General features: G+C 45.7%; 1 protein-coding gene across 1 annotated transcript; it reads left to right on the forward strand.

Annotated features, from left to right (window-relative positions):
- Positions 1-245: 245 nt before the first annotated feature.
- Positions 246-15,869, forward strand: ctsd (cathepsin D; the record flags this gene model as incomplete). Its single annotated transcript, XM_055898909.1, is given in 9 exon segments — positions 246-372; positions 2,554-2,716; positions 5,664-5,787; positions 6,186-6,304; positions 6,592-6,791; positions 7,122-7,244; positions 13,656-13,800; positions 14,394-14,492; positions 15,148-15,869. Coding segments are annotated over 9 exon segments (1,197 nt in total). The 3' UTR covers positions 15,310-15,869.
- Positions 15,870-16,115: the final 246 nt, after the last annotated feature.

Raw genomic sequence — 16,115 nt, forward strand, 5'->3', positions numbered from 1 at the left:
GACAGCATGCCAGCACGGATTGGGTGCGTTCAAGAAATACAAATTTGAAGACCGTTAGCGCTTATGCAGACATTGTAAATCTATGACATTCAGCGCAGGTCTGGGCCAAATGTGTGTATCTGGAACGCACCCATTTGCAATGCGCATGCGCAGCTGCCTTAACTCCTGGAACGCACCCATCATCACATGATTTTGACTCGACGTCGACATTGTCAGGTGATAAAATTCTGTTGTTGTTATCTCAGGTCAAATTGTCCAGTCATTGTGCTGGCGGATCGGGTTGTAGCTAAAGTTATTCTGCAGCTGTAAAATGAAGGTTTTGTACCTGTGTCTTTTCGCGGCACTTGCTTTGGCATCTGATGCACTCGTCCGGTAAGTAAAGTCAAGTTATATTAGCCAAGCTAGCTTGTCAGCTAGAAAAGCAATGATCTTCAAGCAGTTGAGCTAACGTTACGTCCTCAATCAAATAGCTAGCTAGTATTACAAAATAGATATGCCTAGCTAGGTTTGTAAATATTTACTTTGCTGAATGAATAGTGAAGATGACCTGGGGCTACAAAGTGACGATAGCTAAATGTGATCAAGTCGCGCTAGAGAAAGGTGTTTTTTTTAAATTCCCATTAGCTAGTGTTAAGTTTCTCGCCCGAGCAAACATGTGACAATGTCAAAATAGATATCCCAAACACGATTTAAGGCTGGTTTACAGACTGTCTGACCTGTGTCATGTAGTAGTAAATTAGATTAAGGCTGGTTTACAGACCGTCTGACCTGTGTCATGTAGTAGTAAATTAGATTAAGGCTGGTTTACAGACCGTCTGACCTGTGTCATGTAGTAGTAAATTAGATTAAGGCTGGTTTACAGACCGTCTGACCTGTGTCATGTAGTAGTACATTAGATTAAGGCTGGTTTACAGACCGTCTGACCTGTGTCATGTAGTAGTAAATTAGATTAAGGCTGGTTTACAGACCGTCTGACCTGTGTCATGTAGTAGTAAATTAGATTAAGGCTGGTTTACAGACCGTCTGACCTGTGTCATGTAGTAGTAAATTAGATTAAGGCTGGTTTACAGACCGTCTGACATGTGTCATGTAGTAGTAAATTAGATTAAGGCTGGTTTACAGACCGTCTGACCTGTGTCATGTAGAAGTAAATTAGATTAAGGCTGGTTTACAGACCGTCTGACCTGTGTCATGTAGTAGTAAATTAGATTAAGGCTGGTTTACAGACCGTCTGACCTGTGTCATGTAGTAGTAAATTAGATTAAGGCTGGTTTACAGACCGTCTGACCTGTGTCATGTAGTAGTAAATTAGATTAAGGCTGGTTTACAGACCGTCTGACCTGTGTCATGTAGTAGTACATTAGATTAAGGCTGGTTTACAGACCGTCTGACCTGTGTCATGTAGTAGTAAATTAGATTAAGGCTGGTTTATAGACCGTCTGACCTGTGTCATGTAGTAGTAAATTAGATTAAGGCTGGTTTATAGACCGTCTGACCTGTGTCATGTAGTAACACAACTGTCGTAGCGAAATCATGAACATTTATATTGTCGTCCGACATCAAACTTGTCGCATTAAATCAGCACAGCAGCCCGGTGCTCCAAATTGTATACTTTATCTATTTTAACATAAATAAACCCATCCGTTAATGTTAATTAATGGTAACCCAGGCAACTAAAAGCTATTTTCTAAACAATGTTTTGGTTCGTTGCTAGCTAACTAATTGGCTCGCTAGTTCAAATAACGTTAATGACTATAGTATAACTGACGTCTTAACGTCAGCTACTTTTTATTCATTTTTACAGGAAACTAAACCCACACCATTATTTACAAGGTAGTGGTGAATTTACAGAAAATGGTGGGATGAAATAAAAGTAGGTCATTCTATCGGAGGATTTTATAATTCCTGCATCAACTTGTCACAGTACGATTTGGTCTGGTTGCGGTGGCTGTCCGGTAACCACGACAACGGGCGTTGCGACAGTTGCAGATAACATTTTTAAGTGTCGTTTAGACCAGTGACACTTGTCCCATTATAAATGTCTACAGACATGTCGTTAGACCAACTATAAACTGGCCTTAACCTGTCTGATAACATAACCATCTGCTTCGTCAATTGAACTGGGACCTTCCTATGTATTCTTGTCATGTTGTCTTTGATTAATGTATGCCTCATTGATTGTTATATTGTTCATTTTTCCCATTCGGCAATGTCCTTGTAAAACAGATATTACACATAGCTAGGTTACCACATGCAGCACTTGTTCTAGCTAGCAAAGGATGTTGGCACCAGTGTTCTTCACTGTGTCTGTCTGAGATTAGGAGACCTGACACTATTCAGAAGTTGTTTCCCAGCAGGAACTAGGTTGAGTAGATACTGGACAGGGCTGACCAGTAGGCCTGCTGAGATTCTGCTTGACCTACCAACTGTTCAGGGCTGGCTAACCATTTCAAAGGAGTTCTCTAATGGATTCTCTCTCGCTATGTCTCCCTCTCTTTCCCTCCCCCTGTATCTATCTCTCTTCCCCTTTCTCTCCTTCTCTCTCTCCTACAGAATTCCGTTGAGGAAGTTCCGTTCCATCAGGCGTACCCTGACTGACTCGGGCAGGGCAGCAGAAGAGCTGTTGGCCGGGAAGGAACACACTAAGTACAGTAACCTGGGCTTCCCCTCCTCCAGCAATGGACCCACTCCAGAAACCCTGAAGAACTTTATGGATGTAAGAAGATCCTCTAGTCACTACTAACCAGGGACCTGGGAGTGGACTAGTTACCCTTTGGGATGTGTCCCAGATGGCTCTCTATGTAGTGCACTACATTTGATCAGAGCCGTGCTATGGACCCTGGTCAAAAGTAGTGCACTTTAATAGGAAGTAGGGTGCCATTTGGGATGTAGGTGACCTGTGCCAATGGAGTGGTCACCCTTGACTTCCCTAATGCACTGTAGCACAAGCTAAAAGCCAGGTAGGCAGGCCAGGAGAAAACCAACAAAGAATCTCTTGTCGCCAGTCCGGCCTTTCCTTCTAGTCCTCCTAGCTAGCTGAATTAGTAGCGTTACAAGGCAAAGCCCAATCCCCCTCCCTGTCCTGAAGGGAAGATCTCTTCTGATTTCACATTTCCCATTAAAGTTGGGTAATCAGATTTGTTAGTTTCTATGTGTGACGGAACAAGAATGTTTGTCATATGACAAGTAACTCAGCTTCCCATCAGTGTTGGGTCTAGTGATGGGATCGTTTTCTCTGTGTGACCGAACAGGAACTAGGAATAGTTGGTCATATGACCGGTGACTGAGAGCAAGGAAGGCCTGATCTTCTAAGCTCCCTGAGCCTGATCAGCTGACAATTTGTAGACATAATGTACGGTTTATCCTCGGCAAATCCACTAGGCTATGTGTTGTTTATGTAGTTTAATCTAAACACCAAAGAAAATAGGGCTTGGAAACTCTAGGGACAGTTTATTTTTTTTTAGGTCACCATCTAGTACTGGGTCAGACCCCCCCCCCCCCCCCCTTGCATACAGAACATCTAGAGTTATTCGGGGCACTGGCTGTTGCTCAATTGGTATCAAGGGACTTAACGTGTGCCATGAAAACATTCAATGGAACAGTAACTGAATGCCTCGATGCCGGTCTGCCTGCTTTATATAGCAAGCCCTGGCCACTTGACTCACTATCTGTAGGAGGAAAACATATTAGTGGTGTACCTAATAAACTGGCCAACGAGTGTGTTGATGAGATCAGTTCCCCAGCATTGGATAAACATTCTGAGTAGCCTACACAGTACAGTAATCGTTCTGGTTTCTGAGTGTTTTGTCCGGGACTCTGATAGTTCCTTCCACCGAGCTGAGTGATGCGCAAACACAGGAAACGGTTGTGGTTTCCACTGTTTCCTAGACTCTCACAGAAAGTGAGTTGCGATACTGTTTCCTAGACTCTCACAGAAAGAGAGTTGCGATATGTTGATTAATCCAACGGTCGGTACAAGGTTACACACACACACACACACACACACATCTACCATATAAAATGTAATGCAATTCCTCCTATGAAGCTTGAAAAGTTTGAATTGTGAATGAATACAGTTTTAAACATGGAAGGGTTTCAGCCACTTCATAACAACTTGCAGAGTAATTGAACTTTCACGTCAAACCACTTGGATATCAACCAACCACAATACAACAACAGTAAATGAATGAACCTGTTGTCCCTTCAATAGTCAGCTCAATAATTAAGAGAAAGGTTGTGTCCAAAAATGGCTCCCTATTCCAAACAAGGCTCTGGTCTAAAGTAGTGCACTATATAAGGAATAGGGTCCTGGTCTAAAGTAGTGCACTATATAGGAAGTTGGGCCATTTGTTGCGCACACACTAAGACTGCTGATCTAATCACAATGAAGTGGTCGAGCAGTCTCAAGAGATTGAATTGACTGAAGAGGTTCATTTCCTATGAGTCCTAGAAAGAGGAAGTTGAGTCACGTATTGTTAAATGTTGAGTAATGGTTCATTCTCTGCTTGCAACAGAAGGTTAGTTTGACTGTTAGAAGGTGACTAGGAGAAGAGAAATCACTGAGACCTATTGGATTGACCGAAGATATATAAAGTGCTAGATTGGAGTCCTAGAAAGAGGGAAGTTGACTCATCGGTTTAAACTGTGTAAATATTATTTGCTCTTGAACAGAAGGTGACTTGTATGTTCAACAGCATGACTAGGGAAAAGAGATCACTCTGACCTGTTTTACTATCAGACAAACAGTTTCTGACACTGGCAGAGCCAACTTTTCTGTTAGTCTTGGAAGTAGAATGGACTGAACTAATCACATGACGTGCATGAACAGACAAGTTTAGGTAGATCGTGCCAGATGTGTTCAGGCCAGCTCAACCTGTTGGAAGGGATTTACCAGATGTGTTCAGGCCAGCTCAACCTGTTGGAAGGGATTTACCAGATGTGTTCAGGCCAGCTCAACCTGTTGGAAGGGATTTACCAGATGTGTTCAGGCCAGCTCAACCTGTTGGAAGGGATTACCAGATGTGTTCAGGCCAGCTCAACCTGTTGGAAGGGATTACCAGATGTGTTCAGGCCAGCTCAACCTGTTGGAAGGGATTACCAGATGTGTTCAGGCCAGCTCAACCCGTTGGAAGGGATTTACCAGATGTGTTCAGGCCAGCTCAACCTGTTGGAAGGGATTACCAGATGTGTTCAGGCCAGCTCAACCTGTTGGAAGGGATTACCAGATGTGTTCAGGCCAGCTCAACCTGTTGGAAGGGATTACCAGATGTGTTCAGGCCAGCTCAACCTGTTGGAAGGGATTTACCAGATGTGTTCAGGCCAGCTCAACCTGTTGGAAGGGATTACCAGATGTGTTCAGGCCAGCTCAACCTGTTGGAAGGGATTACCAGATGTGTTCAGGCCAGCTCAACCTGTTGGAAGGGATTACCTTCACTGTATCCCTACAACGTGACAATAGCAAAGCATAGTGGTGCTTGTTCTTCTGAGGGAATAGGTATATGAAGAACCAGCAGAAACTGGCCCTCCTTCCTCCACCAGTTTGGAGTCCACTTTAATGTAAAGATCCTACTACCTGCTTTCTAGTCCGGGAGCAGTCTGCTTGATTGGGGTCCTTGAAACCACAGTTTTTATTTGATGCAGCCGTGTGTGTGTGTGTTTTCCAGGCTCAGTACTACGGTGAGATCGGCCTGGGGACTCCCGTCCAGACATTCACTGTGGTGTTTGATACAGGCTCCTCCAACTTGTGGGTCCCTTCTATCCACTGCTCCTTCACAGACATCGCCTGCTGTAAGTCTACACTACACTGACTCAATCCCATATGTATTCATACACTTTGTCACGTCCTCTCAGATCCTCCACAAGTCCATAGGGGTCTAGGGTTGCGTTTTGGGAAGGGGCCATTGACTCGTACACACGTGACTGGAGCTAGAAGGACCTACTCACCTCCAGAACACTGATTTTTATAAGCAGCACAAATATTAACAAGCTGTATGTTCATTTTAGTCCAATTCTAGTTTTAATCTGTTTCTAAGGATCCTGTTTTATTGTTTCTTTGTTTGTGCTTCCTGCCAAATGCCTTTCCTCCATGAATGCTTCAACGTGTTTTTCCTTCTATGTTATATAACCATTGATATTGGCCATTTTTGACAGATTAAAGTGACCCTTCCCTTCTCTCTGTGTGTCAGTGCTTCACCACAAGTATAACGGTGCCAAGTCCAGCACGTATGTAAAGAATGGAACGGCCTTCGCCATCCAGTATGGGTCTGGCAGTCTGTCTGGGTACCTCAGCCAAGACACATGCACGGTAGGTTCCAAGGTTACACTCTTGTTGAATAGGCCTAGCATCTAAAAAAGGTGCCGTATAAATCAAATCCATTGTCACTATTGTACTATTCTCCAAAGCAATAACCTTTTTTTTAAGGATGTTTTTTTTGTGTTCTTAATGATTTTAAACAGCGTTAACCACTTTTCTGCCTGAAATGTATTTTATTTGACGATATAAAAATACAATCTCTGTGTGTTAGGTGTCAGTTTGGAGACCTGACGGTCTATAGAGGTTTTTAATGGATGTGCTGCTCATCTCTCTGGTAGATTGGAGGCCTGTCCATAGAGGAACAGGGGTTCGGTGAGGCCATCAAGCAGCCTGGTGTAGCCTTCATCGCTGCTAAGTTTGATGGCATTCTGGGCATGGCCTACCCCCGGATCTCTGTGGACGGGGTCGCTCCACCGTTCGACAACATCATGAGCCAGAAGAAAGTAGAGCAGAACGTGTTCTCCTTCTACCTCAACAGGTGACACGGAGAGGAGTGCCTCACCTATTTATTTTTTGTCTCCGGAGTCCTTTTTGGAGGTTTAGGCCTGGTTACCTTGACACGGATTAAGCCTAGTACTGAACTAAAAAGCCCATGTCTATTGAAATAGCTGGTTATTTTTATTTAACCTTTTATTTAACTAGGCAAGTCAGTTAAGAAAAATTATTTACAATGACGGCCTAGCAAAAGGCCTCAAGTACCAGGTTTAATCTGTATCCAGGAAACTAGCACAACAAGTCTGAGTTTGTTTCTGCTCCGCAAAGACATTATAAAAATAGTAAAATGACTGTTTGGTCCTGTGTGTGTCAGGAACCCAGACTCTGAGCCCGGTGGTGAGCTCCTACTGGGAGGAACTGACCCCAAGTACTACAGTGGAGACTTCCAATACCTCAACGTCAGCCGCCAGGCCTACTGGCAGATCCACATGGACGGGTGAGGGCTCTTCCTTGACCCGTTGTTTATATGCTGCCACTTCTGCCGCTGCTTGTGTTAGTTAGTGTATTCTAACGCCGCCATAACAATCTACATTAACCATCTGTTGTTGGTGGAAACTATATTAGTATGTCTGTGGTCAGTTCTGTGTCAGAATTATTCCGTTTACAACATTTGAGGACTTTTTGAGCAAGTGAAATGGACGCCACAAACATTTTGTGAATACCCACCGTATTCCCTTGAGAATCTCAGAAAACTTACCCGTGACCTCTGGCTCCACACGTCAAACAGAAGCTTCTGGAAAACAACATTCTGCGAGCTAGAAGCCTTCTAAGAGGAACCAAGGCTGGCCGAGGTAAACGAAGATTTGCACTGTTGGTTTCAGTCTCATGTAGAAGTGCCAAGAGACTTAACTACAATTAAGAAGGCATAAGATGCTAAATCTCCCCACTGTCTGCTAAATATCCTAACCTGCAATTCTATATCTCTGCAAAACTAAGTCAATGAGTTTGAACTTCTGCTCCGATCATCCAGGACAGAAATTGGTTGTTTAACAGAAACATGGACACATGAGAACATTCCAGATGAGTCTCTAAACAGAGGCTGTTCAGAAAGGACAGAAATCTGTCTCGATGTGAAAGGAAGAGTGGATGTATGTGTATAGTCCCCAGGTTAGGAGACGGGCGGACCTAAAGGGATGAGGTTGTGTCTGGATACAGTTGCGGCTAATGAGAAGAAACTGCCACAGGAAGCCATTGGATGATCTCATGAACACCATCGACTCTGAAGTTGAAGTCGCCTAAAGCAGGTGTTGTCTTATGTGGGGACTTCAATCATCTACCTACCAAGGCCCTCATCAAATCCCAACCAGATCTAAAACAGGCTGACAAAAACAATGACTAACAATGTACCTTCAGTCTGGAAGACCACTAACACCTCCCTCCTTAGTTACCACCTATCAACTGGTCTCGTTCCTGAGGTCCTGGAGGGAAAAGTGATTGTCCAACTAAAAAAAAAAAAAAAAAAAAATGCCCCAACCAGCTCCACTAATCCCGGGTGGACGGCCTGTTCCAGGTGGAACCAGCTCCACTAATCCCGGGTGGACGGCCTGTTCCAGGTGGAACCAGCTCCACTAATCCCGGGTGGACGGCCTGTTCCAGGTGGAACCAGCTCCACTAATCCCGGGTGGACGGCCTGTTCCAGGTGGAACCAGCTCCACTAATCCCGGGTGGACGGCCTGTTCCAGGTGGAACCAGCTCCACTAATCCCGGGTGGACGGCCTGTTCCAGGTGGAACGTGCACAAAAAGGGTAAGCAAGATGGTAACAAAACGGAGACATCCCACTGACCCTTCCACCACTACAGTCACAGAGGTCAAGCAGCAGTAAGATTGGTCACTGACATGATGCACCAACCTGACCACCCGATCTACTGGTACAGAGAAGAGGAGATGGTACTGGACCCTCCTCTATATGATCTACTACCACAGAGGAGATGGTACTGGACCCTCCTCTATATGATCTACTACCACAGAGGAGATGGTACTGGACCCTCCTCTATATGATCTACTACCACAGAGGAGATGGTACTGGACCCTCCTCTATATGATCTACTACCACAGAGAAGAGGAGATGGTACTGGACCCTCCTCTATATGATCTACTACCACAGAGAAGAGGAGATGGTACTGGACCCTCCTCTACATGATCTACTACCACAGAGAAGAGGAGATGGTACTGGACCCTCCTCTACATGATCTACTACCACAGAGAAGAGGAGATGGTACTGGACCCTCCTCTATATGATCTACTACCACAGAGAAGAGGAGATGGTACTGGACCCTCCTCTATATGATCTACTACCACAGAGAAGAGGAGATGGTACTGGACCCTCTTCTACATGATCTACTACCACAGAGAAGAGGAGATGGTACTGGACCCTCCTCTACATGATCTACTACCACAGAGAAGAGGAGATGGTACTGGACCCTCCTCTACATGATCTACTACCACAGAGAAGAGGAGATGGTACTGGACCCTCCTCTATATGATCTACTACCACAGAGAAGAGGAGATGGTACTGGACCCTCCTCTATATGATCTACTACCACAGAGGAGATGGTACTGGACCCTCCTCTACATGATCTACTACCACAGAGGAGATGGTACTGGACCCTCCTCTACATGATCTACTACCACAGAAGAGGAGATGGTACTGGACCCTCCTCTACATGATCTACTGGTACAGAGAAGAGGAGATGGTACTGGACCCTCCTCTATATGATCTATTACCACAGAGAAGAGGAGATGGTACTGGACCCTCCTCTATATGATCTACTACCACAGAGAAGAGGAGATGGTACTGGACCCTCCTCTATATGATCTACTACCACAGAGAAGAGGAGATGGTACTGGACCCTCCTCTATATGATCTACTACCACAGAGAAGAGGAGATGGTACTGGACCCTCCTCTATATGATCTACTACCACAGAGAAGAGGAGATGGTACTGGACCCTCCTCTATATGATCTACTACCACAGAGAAGAGGAGATGGTACTGGACCCTCCTCTATATGATCTACTACCACAGAGAAGAGGAGATGGTACTGGACCCTCCTCTATATGATCTACTACCACAGAGAAGAGGAGATGGTACTGGACCCTCCTCTATATGATCTACTACCACAGAGAAGAGGAGATGGTACTGAACCCTCTATATGATCTACTACCACAGAGAAGAGTAGATGGAACTGGACCCTCCTCTATATGATCTACTACCACAGAAAAGAGGAGATGGTACTGGACCCTCCTCTACATGATATACTACCACAGAGAAGAGGAGATGGTACTGGACCCTCCTCTACATGATCTACCTCCACAGAGAAGAGGAGATGGTACTGGACCCTCCTCTACATGATCTACCACCACAGAGAAGAGGAGATGGTACTGGACCCTCCTCTATATGATCTACTACCACAGAGAAGAGGAGATGGTACTGGACCCTCCTCTATATGATCTACTACCACAGAGAAGAGGAGATGGTACTGGACCCTCCTCTATATGATCTACTACCACAGAGAAGAGGAGATGGTACTGGACCCTCCTCTACATGATCTACTACCACAGAGGAGACGGTACTGGACCCTCCTCTACGTGATCTACTACCACAGAGAAGAGGAGATGGTACTGGACCCTCCTCTACATGATCTACTACCACAGAGAAGAGATGGTACTGGACCCTCCTCTACATGATCTACTATCACAGAGAAGAGGAGATGGTACTGGACCCTCCTCTATATGATCTACTACCACAGAGAAGAGGAGATGGTACTGGACCCTCCTCTATATGATCTACTACCACAGAGAAGAGGAGATGGTACTGGACCCTCCTCTACATGATCTACTACCACAGAGAAGAGGAGATGGTACTGGACCCTCCTCTACATGATCTACTACCACAGAGAAGAGGAGATGGTACTGGACCCTCCTCTACATGATCTACTACCACAGAGGAGACGGTACTGGACCCTCCTCTACGTGATCTACTACCACAGAGAAGAGGAGATGGTACTGGACCCTCCTCTACATGATCTACTACCACAGAGAAGAGATGGTACTGGACCCTCCTCTACATGATCTACTATCACAGAGAAGAGGAGATGGTACTGGACCCTCCTCTATATGATCTACTACCACAGAGAAGAGGAGATGGTACTGGACCCTCCTCTACATGATCTACTACCACAGAGAAGAGGAGATGGTACTGGACCCTCCTCTACATGATCTACTACCACAGAGAAGAGGAGATGGTACTGGACCCTCCTCTACATGATCTACTACCACAGAGGAGACGGTACTGGACCCTCCTCTACGTGATCTACTACCACAGAGAAGAGGAGATGGTACTGGACCCTCCTCTACATGATCTACTACCACAGAGAAGAGGCGATGGTACTGGACCCTCCTCTACATGATCTACTATCACAGAGAAGAGGAGATGGTACTGGACCCTCCTCTATATGATCTACTACCACAGAGAAGAGGAGATGGTACTGGACCCTCCTCTACATGATCTACTATCACAGAGAAGAGGAGATGGTACTGGACCCTCCTCTATATGATCTACTACCACAGAGAAGAGGAGATGGTACTGGACCCTCCTCTACATGATCTACTACCACAGAGAAGAGGAGATGGTACTGGACCCTCCTCTACATGATCTACTACCACAGAGAAGAGGAGATGGTACTGGACCCTCCTCTATATGATCTACTACCACAGAGAAGAGGAGATGGTACTGGACCCTCCTCTACATGATCTACTACCACAGAGAAGAGGAGATGGTACTGGACCCTCCTCTACCTGATCTACTACCACAGAGAAGAGGAGATGGTACTGGACCCTCCTCTATATGATCTACTACCACAGAGAAGAGGAGATGGTACTGGACCCTCCTCTACATGATCTACTACCACAGAGAAGAGGAGATGGTACTGGACCCTCCTCTACATGATCTACTACCACAGAGAAGAGGAGATGGTACTGGACCCTCCTCTACATGATCTACTACCACAGAGGAGACGGTACTGGACCCTCCTCTACGTGATCTACTACCACAGAGAAGACGAGATGGTACTGGACCCTCCTCTACATGATCTACTACCACAGAGAAGAGGAGATGGTACTGGACCCTCCTCTACATGATCTACTACCACAGAGGAGACGGTACTGGACCCTCCTCTACGTGATCTACTACCACAGAGAAGAGGAGATGGTACTGGACCCTCCTCTACATGATCTACTACCACAGAGAAGAGGCGATGGTACTGGACCCTCCTCTACATGATCTACTATCACAGAGAAGAGGAGATGGTACTGGACCCTCCTCTATATGATCTACTACCACAGAGAAGAGGAGATGGTACTGGACCCTCCTCTACATGATCTACTATCACAGAGAAGAGGAGATGGTACTGGACCCTCCTCTATATGATCTACTACCACAGAGAAGAGGAGATGGTACTGGACCCTCCTCTACATGATCTACTACCACAGAGAAGAGGAGATGGTACTGGACCCTCCTCTACATGATCTACTACCACAGAGAAGAGGAGATGGTACTGGACCCTCCTCTATATGATCTACTACCACAGAGAAGAGGAGATGGTACTGGACCCTCCTCTACATGATCTACTACCACAGAGAAGAGGAGATGGTACTGGACCCTCCTCTACCTGATCTACTACCACAGAGAAGAGGAGATGGTACTGGACCCTCCTCTATATGATCTACTACCACAGAGAAGAGGAGATGGTACTGGACCCTCCTCTACATGATCTACTACCACAGAGAAGAGGAGATGGTACTGGACCCTCCTCTACATGATCTACTACCACAGAGGAGACGGTACTGGACCCTCCTCTACATGATCTACTACCACAGAGAAGAGGAGATGGTACTGGACCCTCCTCTACGTGATCTACTACCACAGAGAAGACGAGATGGTACTGGACCCTCCTCTACATGATCTACTACCACAGAGAAGAGGAGATGGTACTGGACCCTCCTCTATATGATCTACTACCACAGAGAAGAGGAGATGGTACTGGACCCTCCTCTATATGATCTACTACCACAGAGAAGAGGAGATGGTACTGGACCCTCCTCTATATGATCTACTACCACAGAGAAGAGGAGATGGTACTGGACCCTCCTCTACATGATCTACTACCACAGAGAAGAGGAGATGGTACTGGACCCTCCTCTACCTGATCTACTACCACAGAGAAGAGGAGATGGTACTGGACCCTCCTCTATATGATCTACTACCACAGAGAAGAGGAGATGGTACTGGACCCTCCTCTACCTGATCTACTACCACAGAGAAGAGGAGATGGTACTGGACCCTCTATATGATCTACTACCACAGAGAAGAGGAGATGGTACTGGACCCTCCTCTACATGATCTACTACCACAGAGAAGAGGAGACGGTACTGGCAAAGTCCTCCAGAGTCAACTACACAGCATCAAATTTGTTTACCGTAGCCACTGCAATCAGACATTTTAATGGCCAAATGTGACTTTAAACAAATTTCTTGTCATTGAGGACCTTTTTAAATTGAATGTTTTATATATTTTTTTATCTTGTTTTAAAGTATTGTCTAGATTTAACTGTGCATTCTGCAAAATTCAGTTTTGTGGACTGCGAGCATGAATGAAATCAACACTGTTTTCACTATGTAGGGAGGGAACTGTAAACCTAAATGACTTATTGGTTTGGTGTTTTAAATAGAGAAGCCTGTGAAAAGGCTTTTACTGCTTTGAGGACAATTAATCTATTGTTACCTTGTGTAACCATGCAGCCCTGCTTCCACCAAGAGAGCTGGATTCAACCCTGTGTGTGTTTGTACAGGATGGCTGTGGGGAGCCAGCTGAGTCTGTGTAAGGGAGGCTGTGAGGCCATCGTGGACACCGGCACGTCCCTCATCACCGGCCCCGCGGCCGAGGTCAAGGTCCTGCAGAAGGCCATCGGAGCAACCCCACTCATCCAGGGAGAGGTAAGACACAGGATCAACCCCACTCCTCTAGTTCAACACTGTGGTCCCCGACTACACCTACGTTCCTCCTCCTCTAGTTCAACACTGTGGTCCCCGACTACAGCTACGTTCCTCCTCCTCCTCTAGTTCAACACTGTGGTCCCCGACTACACCTACGTTCCTCCTCCTCTAGTTCAACACTGTGGTCCCCGACTACAGCTACGTTCCTCCTCCTCTAGTTCAACACTGTGGTCCCCGACTACAGCTACGTTCCTCCTCCTCCTCTAGTTCAACACTGTGGTCCCCGACTACAGCTACGTTCCTCCTCCTCTAGTTCAACACTGTGGTCCCCGACTACAGCTACGTTCCTCCTCCTCTAGTTCAACACTGTGGTCCCCGACTACAGCTACGTTCCTCCTCCTCTAGTTCAACACTGTGGTCCCCGACTACAGCTACGTTCCTCCTCCTCCTCTAGTTCAACACTGTGGTCCCCGACTACAGCTAAATGAAGTCCCACTTGACCTGGCCCGTCTCCTATTACTTAGAGAACTGTACTCCACTTTATTTCCTGAATACAGTAGCACCTTCACTGACTGTTTCTGCTTGTGTTTCAGTACCTGGTGAACTGTGATAAGATTCCCACCATGCCTGTCATCACATTCAACCTGGGAGGACAGTCCTACAGTCTGACTGCAGAGCAGTACGTCCTCAAGGTGAGTCTCTCACTATCTTTATTTTTTTCTCTCCTCTCTGTCTCTATCTGGAGATGCTACATGTAAATGTGCAGTGGAGGCAGATATCCAGCAGAGGGCGGTAGAGTCTAATTCAACATTCATAGCAACAGTGTCCGCTCAGTCACTATACCACACAAACAGGGCATTGTTTAGTTCACTCAGCCATTCTCACAACCATGGCAGATAACGTACATTGATTTGAATGTTTGTCTCAGAATGTAATTGTTATTTAAACAATTACTACTGCGTAATAATGGCCTATTGAACTTTCCTTACAAACCGTCCCTCTGTTGGCTACAATGTTAGTATTTTTTGTCGTTTGGTCATTACATATCAGGCGCTTGTTCATTAGTGCACACCGTAGCAAAACATTGTGCAACAGAAAACAAAAATGAGCATTTCAGCAATGAACAAGTTCAGATAGATAGTACCCCTCTGTTTCAAACTGTTACGTGCTTACTGGACACGATCTGGGCCCTGTGTGGGACTGTCTCTGTATTGCTTCCCCCTTCTGCTCTGCGTCTGACTGTGCGTCTCTGTATTGCTTCCCCCTTCTGCTCTGCGTCTGACTGTGCGTCTCTGTATTGCTTCCCCCTTCTGCTCTGCGTCTGACTGTATTCCTTTCCTCCTCCAGGAGAGCCAGGCTGGTAAGACCATCTGCCTGAGTGGCTTCATGGGCCTGGACATCCCCGCCCCCGCCGGGCCGCTGTGGATCCTGGGAGATGTATTCATTGGTCAATACTACACTGTGTTCGACCGTGACAACAACAGGGTGGGCTTCGCTAAGTCCAAGTAGAACTACAACCATGGCTACGTCCTCATTCTCCACTATCCATCATCTACCCTTCTCCTGAAGTGTGCACTTGTTCTGCACACTACTTGTCATGGGTTTGGAGAATTGGGAAGCAGTCAATGTTTTAGGACAATGTTTTGCGGTACGTTTAAAGTGGATGAAGATTTGACAGGCAAAATCAAAGTGTGGGGGAAAGACACTACTTGTAACTTGCACAAGCTTTCCGTTGCTTTAATGAAATCTTTTAAACTAGCAATTAGATTTGTGTCGAGTTCAAATGCACTGATCTAAACAAGCATTATTTGCTGTGAAAGTGAAGCAGAAAACATGGTGTTGGAGGTACAGGATCGGGAGTCCAAGATGACTATCAGAACAGACCGTTTGAGTGTTTCCATCTGAGTGATCTGCTGTACGTGTTAAATCAGGGACTTGGTGTTTTTTTTAAAGCAACCGAACAATCTAACATTTTAATTTGCGTTTTGTAGGCAATGGACCTCTTGTCAATGACTTTTAAGATGTATCTTCAAATGATTGGATTCAATAAAATGATTGTAAAAAGTGAAGTGCTCCTTTCTCTGAATGTCACTGTCGTTCCCCCTTCTAATAGATGTTGTACAGTAGGGGTACTCCACTCCTGCTTCAGAAGATCAGCTCACACAAAGGTCAAAGGTCAGGGTTGATATTGTCATTTATCAGCGTAGTAACAAACCCACCACCAAGTGACCCATGTGACCCCCCCAAACTGGTCACACCCCTCTTGTTAGTGGAGATCATTTAAAAGCTCATTTCCTGCAGTTCTATACATTTTG

This window comes from Salvelinus fontinalis, chromosome 35, assembly GCF_029448725.1.
Source record: "Salvelinus fontinalis isolate EN_2023a chromosome 35, ASM2944872v1, whole genome shotgun sequence".
NCBI lineage: Eukaryota > Metazoa > Chordata > Actinopteri > Salmoniformes > Salmonidae > Salvelinus > Salvelinus fontinalis.